General features: G+C 46.9%; 1 protein-coding gene and 1 long non-coding RNA gene across 12 annotated transcripts in view; one reads left to right on the forward strand and one right to left on the reverse strand.

Moving 5' to 3' along the window:
• Positions 1 to 3,255: 3,255 nt before the first annotated feature.
• Positions 3,256 to 5,566, reverse strand: LOC130705880 (uncharacterized). Its single transcript, XR_009006281.1, has 3 exons — positions 5,481 to 5,566; positions 4,429 to 4,512; positions 3,256 to 3,391 (listed from the first exon to the last, which is right to left on the reverse strand). It is a non-coding gene; the product is annotated as an uncharacterized LOC130705880 (long non-coding RNA).
• Positions 5,567 to 5,831: 265 nt separating this feature from the next.
• Positions 5,832 to 16,071, forward strand: part of PRPSAP2 (phosphoribosyl pyrophosphate synthetase associated protein 2) — a 34,970-nt gene continuing 24,730 nt past the window's right edge. For 5 of the 11 annotated variants that reach the window (XR_009006276.1, XM_057535729.1, XM_057535734.1 and 2 more), the window contains exons 1-5: positions 5,874 to 5,968; positions 10,523 to 10,617; positions 10,861 to 11,011; positions 11,892 to 11,944; positions 14,452 to 14,518. Coding sequence is in view for 10 of the 11 variants with exons in the window: in XM_057535729.1 (XP_057391712.1) it covers positions 10,893 to 11,011; positions 11,892 to 11,944; positions 14,452 to 14,518 (239 nt within the window). In the remaining variant the exon portion in view is untranslated. Of the gene's footprint in view, positions 5,969 to 6,058; positions 6,562 to 10,522; positions 10,618 to 10,860; positions 11,012 to 11,891; positions 11,945 to 14,451; positions 14,519 to 16,071 lie in introns of those variants that run through there. The other 6 variants (XM_057535731.1, XM_057535737.1, XM_057535730.1 and 3 more) reach the window with 5 other exon arrangements.

A 16,071-nucleotide genomic window follows, 5' to 3' on the forward strand; every position in this document is an offset into this window, starting at 1 on the left:
CACCAGGTGGGCCCCCCTCCCTCCGTTTCCTTTGGAGGGGCTTCTAGTGAAGGGGGAGGAGAAGTTGCCAGCAGGATGGTGGCAAAGGGGGTCTCCAGCTGGTGCAGTGGCAGGGCAGGTGGGGGAGGGGGTCAGGAGGCCCTAAGACGCAGCTCAGGATACCCCTCCTTGGACCTAGAGGGAGGGACCCGGAGGGCTGAGCCTGAGAAATAGGGTTTGGGGAGTGTTTGCTGTGACTCCAGGCTGGGAGGGACCCAGTGGAGTTGAGTTGGGAGGTGGCTTGTGGCGGATCATCAGCCTTCAACTCTGCACTTTCCATCATGGGAGTAATTTCTTAAAACGGTCCCGGCAGCTAGGGTGCTGCTGTGGCTCAGCTCAGTGCCAGTCACGTGCTGAGGGGACCAGCTGCAGCGAGCGGGAGGCCAGCAAGAGGCTCGGGTCCCAGGCCTGGGCTGGGCATGGCCAGCAGGAGGAGGCCGCTACAGCCTCACTGCCAGGCTCCGAACACACACTGTCCCACCCCGTCCTCTCAACTGTGCCTGCTTACAGATGAGAAAATGGAAGGCTGGAGAGGAGAAGTGACTTCTAAGGTCCTATGGCTGAAAACGATCATGATAATATGCAATATTACCATGATCTGTGTAATGATAATGAGTCATATATAGTGATAATAGTAATATCATTCATATATTTATAAAATGTATATTCTATATTTATGTATAGAGATCTCACCTATACGGCACAGTTTCTTGGGCACTGAAGCAGACGCTTTGCTATAACCATGCGGTGGCTCGCCTCCTGAGGTGGGTGTCCTGTTGTCTCTGCTGTAGCCCGGCTCTAACTGGGCCAGGCATGCACTAAGTTCTCAATATTTGCTGAGTGAGTGAATGGAGATGAAGTTCAGCTAGCAAGGTGGCCAGGGCAGCTACAGGCAGCTGGACGTGGAGAAATAATTGTAAATGCCCAGGAAACATTGACCATCCACTCGGCCAAGTGAAAGAATGGCTAGTGCCTGGTGTCGGCGGGGATGAGGGGAAAAGGGCACTCTTCACCTTTCTGGCAAGAATGTAAATTGGTACAAAATTTCTGGGGAACAAAATTGTAAAAGGGCATATCCTTTGACCGAGCAAGTTCACTTCTAGAAATTTAATGAGAGAAAATACTTAAAAAAATTTTTTTAAATGTATTATTTTTACCAAAGTATAGTTGATTTACAATATTGTGTTAATTTCTGTCGTACAACAAAGTGACTCAGCTATATATATATATATATATATATATATATATATATATATATACACATTCATTTTCATATTCTTTTCCATTATGGTTTATCCCAGGATATTGAATACAGTTCCCTGTGTTATACAGTAGGACCTTGTTGCTTATCCATCCTATATATGATAGTTTGCCTTTGCTAATCCCAAACTCCCACTCCATCCCTCCCCCACCCCCTCTCCCCCTTGGCAACCGCAAGTTTGTTCTCTATGTCTGTGAGTCTATTTCATAGATAGGTTCATTTGTGCCGTATTTTAGATTCCACATGTAAGTGATATCATATGGTATTTGTCTTTGAGAGAAAACACTTGAGCAAAGGTGCAAAGAGAGGTGTGTATATTAGTAAAAAGTGCCCAGAATTGGAGATGGGTTAAAAACGTCACGGTCCCTCCATGTCACAACAGCTGACAGTAAGAGTGGCTGCAGTGAGAGGTTAGCCCCTGTGTGCCAGGTGACAGCTCATTTGGATATCACCACAACCCTGTAAGGTGGAAGCTGTGGTCATTCCCATCTTATAGGTGAGGAAGCCAGTGCAGAGGGGTAAAGGAGGTCACACACCCAGTGAGTAGAGCAAAAGGAATTTGGATACAGGCCGTCTGGTTCCTAAGTCTCTGCTCTTTACTCCATAGCACATGCGACGATGACATTGACCTAATTCATTAACATGAACCGTGTCCACAATAAATTGTTAAGTGGAGGGGCTTCCCTGCTGGCGCAGTGGTTAAGAATCTGCCTGCCAATGCACGGGAAACGGGTTCGAGCCCTGTTCCAGGAAGATCCCATATGCTTCGGAGCAGCTAAGCCCTGTGCTCCACAACTACTGAGCCTGTGCTCTAGAGCCCGTGAGCCACAGTGACTGAGCCCGCGTGCCACACCTACTGAAGCCCATGTGCCTAGAGCCCGTGCTCCGCAACAGAAGCCACCGCAATGAGAAGCCCGAGCACAGCAAGGAAGAGTAGCCCCCGCTCGCCTCAACTAGAGAAAGCCCGCGCGCAGCAACGAAGACCCAACGCAACCAAAAGTAAATAAATTAATAAATTAATTAAAAAATAATAAATTGTTAAGTGGAATAGGGAGGTTAAAAAAAAGTCAAGTGCTTATCTCTCCATGGTGAGATAATGGCAAATATCTTTTAAATTTTTTCTTCATGTTTGTTTGAATTTTTTATAACATGTAAATATTACTCATCATGAAAGATAATGAAGCTTTTCTCATGGGGGGTGGGTTAAAAAAGGAGAAAATCCGGAGGATGAGGGAAAGAAAACAATGTGGGAAACTTCCCAATTTCCCTGTGTAGTGACCAGGCCCCTGGCCTCTGCACCCTCCGATGGCCAGACAAGCTGCCATCCTCCTCTGCTTGCAGGAAAACCAAAGCCTTGTTTATTCATTCCTGATGGCCAGAGACACGAAGGCGGAGAGGCAGCTGCAAAACTCACTGATTCCACAGAAAAGTCATTCCCACCCAGAATCTCCACGCGGCTGCTGATCTTAGTGCCCATTTTTCAGATGGGGAAACTGAAGCTCAGAGAGGTGCCTTCACCTCTCTGGCTGAGGTCATTTCTGCGAAGAGGAGGCTGGACGCAGACTGGGGGTTTCTGGCTTACCACTCCACTAAAAACCTTTATAAAACTATAGCAAAGATGCTTTTCCTTCCTTTAAAAAAATGTTGAAGGGAAATGTCTTAGGATCAGGTGCCTTGATTCATATTCTATGTGTAGCAGTTTGGCCCTTGAATATGGTCAATGATGTGGTACAGACAAACTGAGCACTTCCATAATATGCAGACTCTGCAAACCTCCAAGTGGGCAAGCGATTATCAAGCTTAGCAATAGGCTAACCAAAACCGCATTAGAGTGAAACTGACCCCAGTCTTTAGATTCTGGTTTTGCCCCTTTCTTGCTCATTACCTATAGATGTGTATCAAGATATCTCCAAACTCAGCACCTTAATACAAATATTTATTATTATCTCTCAGTTTTCTGTGGTTTGATTGGGCTCAGCTGGGTGGCTCTCATTTGGGGTCTCTCATAGAATTGCAGTCAGGTAGTGACTGGGGCTGCAGCCACTGGTGGGTCATCTGGGCTGGATGTCCACCATGGCTCACTCCCATGGCCTAAACCCCAAGGATAAAGAGGAAGGGAGATGAGACATCAGCCTATGGAGGATTTCAAAAGAGTCTTTGGAGAATTGGAAGTGGATGGAGAAGTGGTATCTGGTGTAATAGAGCAAGGGAAACTGTAAGCTAAGTGCCTGCAATGAGGAGAAACTAATTGATTGAGAAACTAACAATTCATTGCCAAATGCTGGGAGCATGGTATGTGCGAGCTAGCTCATACTGGCTCAGCAGAGGCGATTTTTAAATTATCAGGAATATTGTCCCTGCGTGGTGCAAATACTATACAATGCTGTGCTACTGCCCTCCTCCTTTCCATGGGGGGGAGGGTAATTCTGAGATCACCCATGGTACCGACATTTCTTGAGTACCACACTTGTGCCAGGTACTGTGCTGGGTACCTGCAAACAGGGATCAGCAAAAGAGACAAAGGGCCTGCCCGTAGGGGCTTATAGTCTATAGGGGGTGGGGTGGGGATATTTATAAAATGACCATCCACATAAATACATAATTAGCGATCATGATAAGCCTAACGAAGGAAAAGTACTTTTTTTTTTTTTTTTTGAGAAGGGGAGTGGTTTAGAGAAGGCTTAAAAATGACAATTGCGCTTAGATGTTTAAGTAGGAGTTAATGAGGGGAGAAGGCAGCAGGAGGAAGAGCATTCCTGGAGGCAGGAACAGCACGTGTACGTGCCCTATAGTTCAGGGATGGATGAACAGGCTGATGGGAAATAACAATGAGAAGTAAGCAAGGGGACAACACGCAGGCCCCTGGCTTCAGAGAGTGGAGGGAAGGAATTTACTGGCTCCGTAGCCCACTGCGGCGCGAGATTGCGTCTTCTGGGCTCCCATTGGCTCAGTGTCCTGTCCTTGGAGCAAATCAGCGAGCTGAGAGGGATGAGTGGCCCTGATTGGTCAGATCCAGTCACGTGCAACCTGGAGTGCTGGGTGGAGCCAACGCAGGTTGACGCCGGGAGGTGGGGTGCGTCAGGGTTGGGTCTGTGCAGAAGCAGTGGCTGAAACCAAAGTCCACTTACCAAAGTAACGGCATTCAGTTTTGTACCCCAATCTGCCTGTGGGCTCACGGGCCTTGTTCTTCACAGAGGTATGAGCCCGTGAAGCTGTCAGACAAAGGAAATGTCTTAAATGACTCCATTTGAGTCCGGCTGCTTCTAGCTGGCCGTGCCACCTCTCACGAACGATTTCAAGCCTCACTCTAGTGAAAAATCCAAAGCAGAACTGGAGCTGCGATGTGGTATAGGGTCTAGCTTAGTGCAGACCGTGGTGCCAGACCGCCTGGATTGAAGTCCTTGGCCATGTTTGTTTGTCCTTAGGCAAGTTATTTATATTCAACGTCAGGGTGTCAGTTCCCACAACTATTAAAATGGAGATAATAATAACACCTACCTCATAGTTCTGTGAGGATTAAATAAGTTACAGTTAATATATGTTAAGCACTTGGCCTGACACATGGTAAGTGCTCCATACGTGTTTGCTATTATTATGTTTTATATATATATTAAACATACTTAAATATAAGGAATTCAGGCAAGCACCAATTCCTTACTTTGTGATAAAAGAAGAAAGGGCAACAAAGCAAATAATAGTAATAATAACAACTGAGGGTTTACTATGCACCAGGAACTGTTTTGGAAGCTCCGCAGGTGTTATTTTACTGAATCCTCACAACAACCCCTGAGATGGGTGCTACTATCATCTCCATTTTTCAGCTGAGGAAATTGAGGCTCAGGGAGGTGAACTGACATTGCCCAAAGTTACAGGCCAGTAAAGACTTGAACCCAGACTTTTGTAATTCCAGACATCAAAGTCCGCAGTCGCGGGCTTCCGTGGTGGCACAGTGGTTAAGAATCCGCCTGCCAATGCAGGGGACACGGGTTCGAGCCCTGGTCTGGGAAGATCCCACATGCCACGGAGCAACTAGGCCCGTGCGCCACAACCACTGAGCCTACGCTCTAGAGCCGGAGAGCCACAACTACTGAGCCAGCATACCTAGAGCCGGTGCTCCGCAACAGAGAAGCCACCGCAATGAGAAGTCCGCGCACCACAAGGAAGAGTAGCCCCCACTCACCGCAACTAGAGAAAGTCCACGCGCAGCAACGAAGACCCAACGCAGCCAAAAATAAATAAATAAATTTGTTAAAAAAAGAAAAAAAACCTCCGCTCTCGGGTTCTTGAGGCTCAGCCCCACCCCTCCCCGCCCCTCGCCCAGCCTGGCCCCACCCCTCCAGTCAGCCCCGCCCCACCAATGGACTCGCCCCACCCATGGCCCCGCCCCTCGCCCGGCCTGCAGTATTCCAGCTAGACTCGAAGGCCCCACCCCTCCCCTCTGTGGGCCCCTTTCCTGCCCCGCCCCTCACACGGATGGTCCCTCCCGAGGCCCCGCCCCACGTGGCCCTGCCCCCTTGAACGGCCCCGCCCCCAGGCCTCGCAGTAGCTGCACACGCAGTTCTCGGCTCGGAGTCGCCATTTTGCTCTTGGAGAGGCTTCCAGGGTACCGGCGCTTTCCTCATTCGGCAGCGGAGGCTGCGGCGGGGCCGGGGCTGGGGTCGGGGCCAGGTAGGCGGGCGGGAGCCGGCGAAGGTGGTGGCGCGGCCGGCGGGCCGGCCCTGCGGGGCACAGGTGCAGGGGCGGGGGGCTCGGCGGGGACCCGGCCGCGCGCAGCCGTCAGCTCGGTCCGGTTCGTCGGGGTCCGCGGGCCGGGACCTGCGGCTGCGGGCGGAAGCCCAGCCTCACGCGCAGACTGACAGCCCTGGCGGTGCTGGGCTGGCCTTGCGGCGCGGGCCTTGCTGTTGCCCTGCGGAGCTTGAGTGAGGACAGGGATTTAGCTCTAAGGCTTTCTTCTGCTTTTAGATGGTTTCCAGCAGATACTGCACAGTGATGATACCGATTTCTCCCCCCCTTTTATTAATATTGACGCGGTTTGGGTGTTTAGCTTTTGCAAGGAATGGGAAATTCGGGATGGGGATTTGGGGGGTGTGAAAATGTGATTTATAATGTTTAAAACTGTTCCACGCACAAATATGTGATTCACCCACATTATTGAACCCCACGGAATCCTACCCTTCTTGTCCGTATTCCTATCCCGACCTCGTCTGTACCATTATTACCCAGTCTGGGTTCGAGGAGATGCAGTTCTGCTCTTACTTAACGTAAGCACTTTCGTACAGTCCCGGATATTTACCGTTTTTATTGTATTGAATGTATATTCAGAGTTTTACTTAATTATCCCATTATGTAACTTTTGCATATGTTCAGTGTTCCTCCTCTTAGAAAAACCATGCAGTGACCGTCATTGAGCTTTTTCTTTCTTTCCGTAGGATAAATTCTCCAAAGGGGAAATACTGGATCAGAGTTATGTGTTCTTTCTTTGACACGTGATATAAGTTGTTTTCCAAACAAGGCGTGTTTACTACGCACATATTTCTAAATCTGGGTGTTTGTCTGCCTCGCCCCCTGACATGCGGGGTGTCGGGTCACTCTCCGTGGTGTTGGGAGACAGGCTGAAGCTGAGCTGGTTGTCTGCTGCTTCCGGGTGGGCAGCCTTGAGGAGGTGTCTTCATCTTCAAGCGTCACTTATCTCGTGTCTCAAAGGGGACTTGTAGTACCTGCTTTATTGAGTTGTCGTAAGAATTCACAGCCCTCAGAAAATGGTATTTAGCCGAAAGAAAACGTTCTGATGAAGAGACAGCCAGGTGCCTGGGGTCACAGAGGCCTGGAGGATTAATTACATATAGGCTTCACCCTTCTAATTCTCTTCAATACTGACCCCGAAAAAGCAAATTTTCTTTGAGTGAGGTACATCACTAATAAAAATAATAGTTCTTTATACTTTCTGACACCTTTTAGTTTGCAGACTTCTTGCAACTCCATGTGCTAATCATTGCAACTCAACGAGGTCAGGCTTTATTCAACAAACATTTGTTATTTGACAAACATTTGTTAAGCCTCTCCCTCTGCCAGGTACTATTCTAGGCCCTGGGTGTACAGCAGAGAACATAATAGTGGAAAAAATCTCTGCTGTCTTGGACCTTACATTCTGGTGAGGGAAGCTGTTTTTAACCAAGCATCTATCTCTGCTGTCGGGAAGGGGAAGGCCAAGGACTCGTAGCTGGTAAGCAGGGGAGGCAAATCAGGTCTTCACACTGTGACTCCAGCCATCTTTAGATGGGAGGTATTCACACAGCAGACGCACTAGATGGAAAGCAGCACACTTTGATGCCAGCCTTCCTCATCTGAGATGTGCGTGAGTCGTTTTGAAATGACTGCCAGCGCTTGCAAAGCGAGTGCTCTTTCAGAGTGGTTTCCTTCATGAGACTCAACAGATTGCCCAGTCTCAAGCAAAGAGGAATATGATTTGCTTTTCGTAAGGTTCTGAGATTCTCTGAAAAGGCTGTGTTTTCATGTGTTGTATATAATTCTCACACATGCTAGAGTGAATTTAGGATAAATGTAAAAGCTCCTGTAGTTTATGGGGGGGAAATGGGGATGTTCTCTTCACCCTCCATTTCGCACTATAGTCTTGTACTAATGAGCCTTCTGCCAGCCCCATCCTGGTGATTATCTTGTTTACGAGGATAATCTTTAAAACTCTTAAAGCTTGGTAAAGAGCACAACTTGAACTTCCAATAGGAAAAGGAGAACTAAAACTAGCAATGGCCGGAGAACTAAAACTAGCAACTAGTTTTATTGTTTGACCGACTTGTGAGATGGGTAGTCACAGAGCATGTCTATACTGATAACTGTTTCCAAAGGGGCCCCCAGCCTGTGCCATTTTGAGGTCTTAGGTTAGGTTTCCATTACCTGAAACCTGGTATTTGGAGACTGAAACCCTAGAGACCATAGTCAGTGATGAAGGACATTTAAACCATGACCATGAATGAAAGGTTCCAGGAAAAGAGAATACACAGAGGCAAGAGAGCCATCTTGAGATAGGTCAAGGACTGCCCTGGGGAGAAGGAATTTGGGGTTTCCCGTAAATCTTCAAAGAAAGGACAAGGCCCAGGAGGGGGAGGCTGCTGGGAGAGGGATCTGCGTGTTCTAAGGAAGAATTTGGAATGGCTGGACCCTCAGGATGTGAGCATCAGGCCCGGGGCTGTTCAGGTATCTGGAGTGGCTCCTTGGTAGGAGTCCTAGAGATGGACTGAGTTACTTCCAAGATCTCTTCCTTCCCCTCAGATAGTTTGATTCTCAGTGTTCCACGTCCTCTCAAGAACACTGCTGTCCTTTAAGAAGCTTCTTATTTGAAGGTTAGGGGATGTAAAAAGGTGGCCATCCCATGCATATTATGTACTCGTTCGGTAGATAACCGAAATATTAACAAGTTGACTCATCAGAGCTTCCATTTACCAAGCGTATCCTGTATGTGGGGCACTGTGTTAAGTGCTGTACAGGAACTAATCTTACAGTGACCCTGTACGGTCAGTATTCGCAGTTGCATGGATGAGGGGGGTGGAAGCTGAGAGTGACTAATTTATGCGAGGCCTCACAGTGAGTTAAGGGGAACTAGGAGCTAAGATGCAAACCTGGGTTTGACTCCAAAGCCTGTATTCATAACTACGGGAGAATGAGTTTTATTTTTGTTGTGGTTTCCTTTTCCAGACTCTGTTCCTAAACACAGGCATAGAAGAGTTGAGAGGTGGTGTTAGAAGACACCTAGGATCTCCTCCGATTCTGAGTGTTGATGGTTAAATATTATTTCTTTCACTTGCACCAGTCACCCTGCCCCACGCTATGCTGTAAAGCTGGCTCGGCACACTTTTTCTGTAGAGGGCCAGGTAATATTTTAGGCTTTGCAGCCCATACTTAACTCTACCACTGCATCCACAGACAACTTGTAGACAGTGAGCATGGCTGTGTTCCAATACAGTTTTATTTACGGAAATAACCTGTTTTGGCCCGTGGGCTGTACTTTGCCGATCCCTGCTCCAAAGCCACTTTCCACGGTACACACCAGTGGTCCTTCTTGGTCTCCTTAGGGCTTTGGCCAGCTGTTCATACATTTGTTTGTAATTCATAGGCTTTAGGTCAAGTGCATTGGGATGGCCTGTGTTTCCCATTGAGGGGTGCCTCTGGAGATGAAATGTGCTCTCCTAGCCTGCGTGGGAGACCATGAGTGACCCACCCTATGACCCACTGGCCCCCACTGGCAGTTACTGCAGAGAGAGACACACACATGCATAAGGAGGCCTCTTGGGGTTGGTGACCTGCTAAGTGTGGCGTGCCTGCACCAGGGAACACTGGCAGCAGTTAAAAAGGACATGATGGGTCTATACTTTCTACCTGGGATCTTAAAATACATTACTCTTTAAAAAAGCAGATTATAGGTAGATTTGTACGATGATCCCTTTTTATGTTAGAAATGAATTTTTATATGTATTTTTTATGGGGATCACATGTGTGAACGTGTAACAGCCTGATGGTGTCTCTTTCAAACTAATAATAAGAACTGTCAGGTCCAAGGACCTGGGTGGGAAGGAGCCTGGGATCGGAGCTAGTGACGTCAGCCTAAACTCTGATGTTTCAGTTTTTTTTTTTACAAGGAGAATGTATTTGTTTATTACTTGTGTAATTAAAAGTTCAGAATAACAAATAAGATAATTGGCTTCAGCCTTTTGCTCCCGTCCACCAGCCTTCCCAGAGCCACCCACATAAACATATGACTGGGGAAATGCAGTGGGCTTGCTGGGAAGGCGCCTCCGTCCCCGAAGGCCTAGCGGATTGTTGCTCCTGCGTCTAACCCACGCCTGCCTTTCTCCATAAGGACACTCGGCCCAGAGAGTGGGAGGAGGAGGAGAGCATGGAGGGTTCTGATGACCTCTAGGCCAGGCTCTTTCTGTCTGTGCCCTGCTGCTGGTCAGTTGCATGGCTGAGTCACTTTCCTTCAAGGTTATGGTCACCTGGTCAGCCTTGTGTTCCAGTTGAGGAAAAATGCAGATGACAAGGTCAGGCTTAGACAGGACCTGGGGCAGCTGCAAGGCCAGGGGGAGGTTTCATGGTGAACAGGCATTACAGGGAAAGCTGGGCATGGACGGGTTTTTTATTCATTGTTTAAGGATCAGTCAGTCCTTGTCCTTGCTAATGGCTTTGCCATTTTTCTGTGTGTCAATCCAGGAGGAATTTTGTTGTCAGAGGCTAAAAGGAGGTTGTCGTAATTGACTTTAAGCAGCAAACAGTAAAACACTGAGCTCTTCAGCTCCACCTTTCTTGTAAGTTTATCATTTGTTCCCAGTGGTCATGAAAATAATTGAGTCATATGATAGCATCTTTCCATAAACTTGGAAGCCTAAAACTCAAAATAGACTTTCTACTTGTCTATAAACATGTTTAATATAAAAGACTCCATCGTGGTAAGAACTAATGTCCTTCAGCTTAAGTCATTTGCTATTAAAAAATTTTCAGGTGTGTCTCATATCATATGACAGTTCTTAATATGTCTCGCATCTTTCCAGGCCCTGAGAATTGGGAAACCAAGAAGGTTTTGATGTTTTGTGTGGCGCCAGCTGAATCAGAGGCCAGGATGAACGTAACCAAAGGGGGTCTGGTGTTGTTTTCGGCAAATTCTAATTCTTCGTGTATGGAGCTTTCAAAGACAATCGCTGAGTGAGTATAATCATAGCACTAAAATCTGTACTCATGATGTGGTGTTTGACATTTGATAAATGGGTTGGCACTGATTGTTAAATTTGAAAGCAGGTATTTTGTAGCTAATCTGCTTGTCACCTGTGTATTAAAGGCTCACCTTCTTGTAAACTGTTGTCACTCCTACACATTCATTCAGCAGACATTTATTGAGTGACTCCTGAGTGCCAGAGATTGTGTTAGGTGCTACATTATGTATAGAATTGTTTGAGTATAAAGAACAATGAAGGGTATATGCTACATGAAGATAGTTTATAGATTACGGTTCAGTATAATTTTAGTTATTCATTAAATAAATGTTGAGCCCCTGCTGTGTACCAGACCTTGATCTAGATACTGGGGAGTAACAGTGAACAAGCCAGTCAGAACCCTTCTTTAGTAGAGGGGCCAGGCAAGAAGCAAGTTAGCAAAACAAACAAGCAAGATCACTTCAGATGGCGGTAAACGCTGCGGGGGAGAACCGAGAGACAAGGGCAGGTTGTTCTGCCTTAGTGCTCATGTGCCTTTAAACCCTGGGGATGGAATGTGAATTGAGAAACCTGAATAGGCACCGAGTGTAGGTCTGGGGCAGAGCCCTCCAGGCAGAGGAAACAGCAGGAATGCGGCTGGAGGGCAGGGAGCCCAGGACAGGGTCGAGAGGCCGCCTTGGGTTGGCATAGGGTGGGGATGTGATGGGTTAGGTGACCGAACAATTCTACGTCCACTTTAAATCTCGTAATAGGAATACCTCTATTTTTAAAAACTTGTTTTATTTTTATCAATTTCTAAATCAGCCTTAATAGTAAAGATGTTGCATCTGTTCTATTACTTTTTCAGCGTTTTCCCTCTTTCTCTTCCCTAGGCGGCTGGGGGTGGAGATGGGCAAAGTGCAAGTTTACCAGGAGCCTGACAGAGGTGAGTGATCCTGTGCTTTCGTGACGGTGGCCTTTTTGTGGTACACGCCGTGCTGGCCCAGTCCCTCATCCGCCGTAGCTGAAACGGTCAGCCTCAGTGTCCAGTTAGTTCTGCCAGCAGGAAGACAGGCAGGCAAGGTGGGCGAGCGCGGTGTCCCCGCTCCCACTAACACCAGCTCGGTAGAGAATTCTGGGGGCTTAAAGTCTAGTCCTTAGACGTCATCCGATAACAACTGCGTGGGTGCGTGAACAAGCCGTCCAGCTGAAGGAAGCATTAGCTCAGCGCTTGGTTGAATCCGTCCCCTTAGGCGGGGCGCGTGTGCCCTGTGTAGCCACGGTATCGGGTGGTGGGTGTTCTTTACCCCAGCCTGCACTGCCTTGGGCTAGACTCCATGATGTCATGTCAGGAAGTGCTTTTTGCTAACTGATGTATGATGTTGCATAAACACCTCAGGTTGTGAAAATCACGTGTTATTTAGCTTTTGTACTTTGTGTAGAAGTGGCGGATGTTTGAAATTATTCTAGCAGGAGTGACAGATGACCTGCATAGGTGTGAGAGTCAGACGACTTCTCCTTGGCAAGTTATTTTAGCTGTCTAAACTGCAAATAATTTGGGCTGTTGTGAGGATTAAGTGGGATAATTTGTGTGCCTAACACAGCTTTTGGCACATAGTAGGCACTCAGTAAATACTGGTTCCCTCTCCTTTTCCACTGCAGGATTTTGCCAAATACTTAAATATTAGAGAACTTACAAGACGCTTGGATGAAAAGGCACAAATTTGCTCTTCCCCTATTTATTTCTCCATTACTGCCTCCTCGTCCCTATCTCCCAAGATCCCCCATGTGGCTTCAGTGGGAAACAAGTATAATTGAGGGAAATAGGCAGGGAGTTGGGAGAAGATTTTGCTGCTAAAGGGAATTGGATGCAGTCCTTTGTCTAGTGTAGAAGCGGGGCTGAGGGAGGCTGGTGGCGGGAGACTCAGGAGGAGCCTGCCCGCCCCCCGGGTTCATGCACGAGGGGAAGGAAGGAGGGAACTAACGTCTGTAGAATCCTTACCGTTACCAGGTACTGAGGAACCGAGTTCAGGGGTGACGTTAGGAACGAGGCCCCAGAGGGAACAGAGTCGGGATTCAAAGCTCAACCTCCCTGTCTCTCAAGCTCGTTTTCTTTCCATGGTACCACACTTTTTTGTAAACATGTACTCTATTTTTTCCAACATTTCTAATGAAAATGTTCAAACCTATAACACATGTGAAAGAGTAGTGCCATGAGTACCCACATGAATGAGTACCACCCGGATTCAGCAGGTAACACTTTGCTGTATGAATGTGTGTTTGTGGGACCATTTGGAACTGAGTTGCAGACATTGACACTTAACCCCTGAATACTTGACCGTGTGTCTCCTAAGGAGGACTTTCTCCCATGTAGATACGCTACCATTGTCACATTAAAGAGATTAATGATAATTCTCTATCATCTAATAGCTAATGTACGTTCTAATTTTCCTAGTTGTCCTAGCTGGTTTTTGTTTTTGTTTTTGTTTTTATAAATTTATTTATTTTTTTTTTTATTTTTGGCTGCGTTGGGTCTTTGTTGCGGTGCGTGGGCTTCTCATTGCGGTGGCTCCTCTTGTTGCGGAGCACAGACTCTAGGCACGTGGGCTCAGTAGTTGTGGCTTGCAGGCTCTAGAAGCACAGGCTCAGTAGTTGTGGCACGTGGGCTCAGTAGTTGTGGCTTGCGGTCTCTAGAGTGCAGGCTCAGTAGTTGTGGCTCACGGGCTTAGTTGCTCCACGGCATGTGGGATCTTCCCGGACCAGGGCTCGAACCCATGTCCCCTGCATTGGCAGGCGGATTCTTAACCACTGAGCCACCAGGGAAGTCCCTTTTGTTTGTTTTTTAAACCAGGATTCTTGGTTCAAGTGATGTGTTTTTTATATCTCTTTATTCTCTTCTAGACTAGGGCAGTCCCTTCACCTTCTCTTTTTTTTTCCCACAGCACTGACTTTTTGAAGAGTTTGTCTTGTGGAATTTCCCACTCTGGATTTGCCTAATTGTTTCCCTGTGGCTGATCACAAGTTTTTTGAGAGTAGGGATACTGGGCCTTATTTATCTTTACTTTCACAATGTTATTCTAACATTTGTGCCTAACAGGTTCTTAATTGTTGCTGGTTGAATGAAGGAGTCTGTCATTTCCTGTAAGGGTACGGGGCTCAGAGCAGCCCAGCACGCGCTGTTTATGTACAGGAAGTGAGGAGGGGCGATTTACTTGTTTTAAGTGACAAGTGTGATTCCTTCTTAAGCATGTCGTATAACTTAACATGTTTAAAAGGTGTGATTAATCGAACTATGTTCGTTATCCTTCATAGAACTGAAAACCTAGTGAGTTTTGAAACAGGTCCAGTTTCCATATTTTACAACATTGGGGAATGCTGCAGGGTTTTTTGTGTGTATTTTTTAAAGTTATGTGCCTTGTTCACCCTTCTTCTCTTTTCCCCTTTTCCTGCCAGAAACAAGAGTACAAATTCAAGAGTCTGTGAGGGGGAAAGATGTTTTCATCATCCAAACTGTTTCAAAGTGAGTAACTTATCCAACAGAAATGTTGCTTTCTGGGCCTCTGTTTGGGCATGAATGTTTAGAATAATAAGAGTTGCCTAGACAGGGAGAGTTACGATTGTTTTAAAATTGGCATGATCTTACTCTGCTAATTTTTCTGACATAGCTGCTGACTTTTTTGTGTTCTTTCAGTGTTCTCAAGGGTGGGAATAACCAGGTTTTGGGGTGGAGGCACTTAACGATAAGAGAGCCCATTACATTTGCTCTCAGTAGCCAGAATTTCATAAAATTTGTAGGGAAGCTCTTCTAGTTCCAAAAAAGAAAACAGGCGGGAGGAGAGGTATTTGCTTACTTGGGGTTCTTAAAGCTTTTCCTGCAGATAATTTAAACGTACTGTCCTGTTGCATAAATTAAAGGAGCTGAGAAGATAGACGGTGTGTTGAAGGCATGTGCATTCCTGTCTCCTGTGACATTTGATAGCCGTGTGTTCTGGAAATTGTTGAGGTCACAAATGTGTACGCTGGGGATAGAAGATTCAGTGCAGTGAGGGTGTCTGCACCGCTCTTTGATCAAATGCCACTCTGTCCACAGGTGTCCCTGAAGGCCTCTGTAGATGAAATTTTTAACTCAGTACAATTTTTAATAATGTCTAGAAATCGGTTTGTGTAGTGCAACATTTTTTAGCCTAGAGATTCCAGAAATTGCTGCAAGCTAAATTTGTGGTTATATGTAAAATAAATACCAAAGGGAAGAAGAGCCAAATTTGGGGAGAATTTAGACTTGGAACACATGTACTTTCACCTAAATTTTGAACATCTCTGTCCTGGTCTTTGGTTCACGGGGATGAAATCTCGAAGCCATCTGACTCTTCTGGGAGGAGGAGCCGAAAGGGACCTGTCACTGCCTCCCATCGTCCTGGAGCGCAAGTGTGCGGGGCCTTTGCGGCGGGGCCTTTGCGGCGGGGCCCTGGCTTCATGTCTTGCCTCCGCTTAGGACCCTCGGCAGGGCTGGGCTGTGGGGACGAGAGTTGGTGCTGCCCCTGCTGCCGCTCTCTTTCCCGGGCCAGACGCCAGGCTGGTAGAGCGCTCTCCCTGCCCACGCCCTCATCAAGGAGGGGAAAGTGCAGAGCACAGAACAGCTGACTTCCTCTGGCTCCCGGGTGTTTGCAGTACTTTTATACCTTTCATTTCTTTCCTTTCATTCATTCACTCATTCCTTTACATGTATTTTTGGGCATTTCAATACTCTTTTCATTCTGCCCCGCCTCTTGTCAGTTTCTTATTCCTCTAGCCTTAATTTTCTCCACGTGCCTCATTTTGGAGTGCTCCAGAATGTGCCGTAGGCTTGTCTTGTCCGGGTTGCAGAAAGCTTAGATATTGTGGTCTTCAAGAAACAGTTAACACTGAGATTTGGTGTTGTCAGATACACCTTGTACCTTGCCTTAGTGTAGACTGGTGGTAGGCACTAAAAGTATAAGAAAATTTTTAAATTCTGCCCATTAACTTAACTTTTCCTGTAATTCAGACAAGTTATTACTTGAATTTAGTGACGGAAAGCCTTGTACCAGCTCACAG

This window comes from Balaenoptera acutorostrata, chromosome 20 (assembly GCF_949987535.1).
Source record: "Balaenoptera acutorostrata chromosome 20, mBalAcu1.1, whole genome shotgun sequence".
NCBI classification, from domain to species: Eukaryota; Metazoa; Chordata; class Mammalia; order Artiodactyla; family Balaenopteridae; genus Balaenoptera; species Balaenoptera acutorostrata.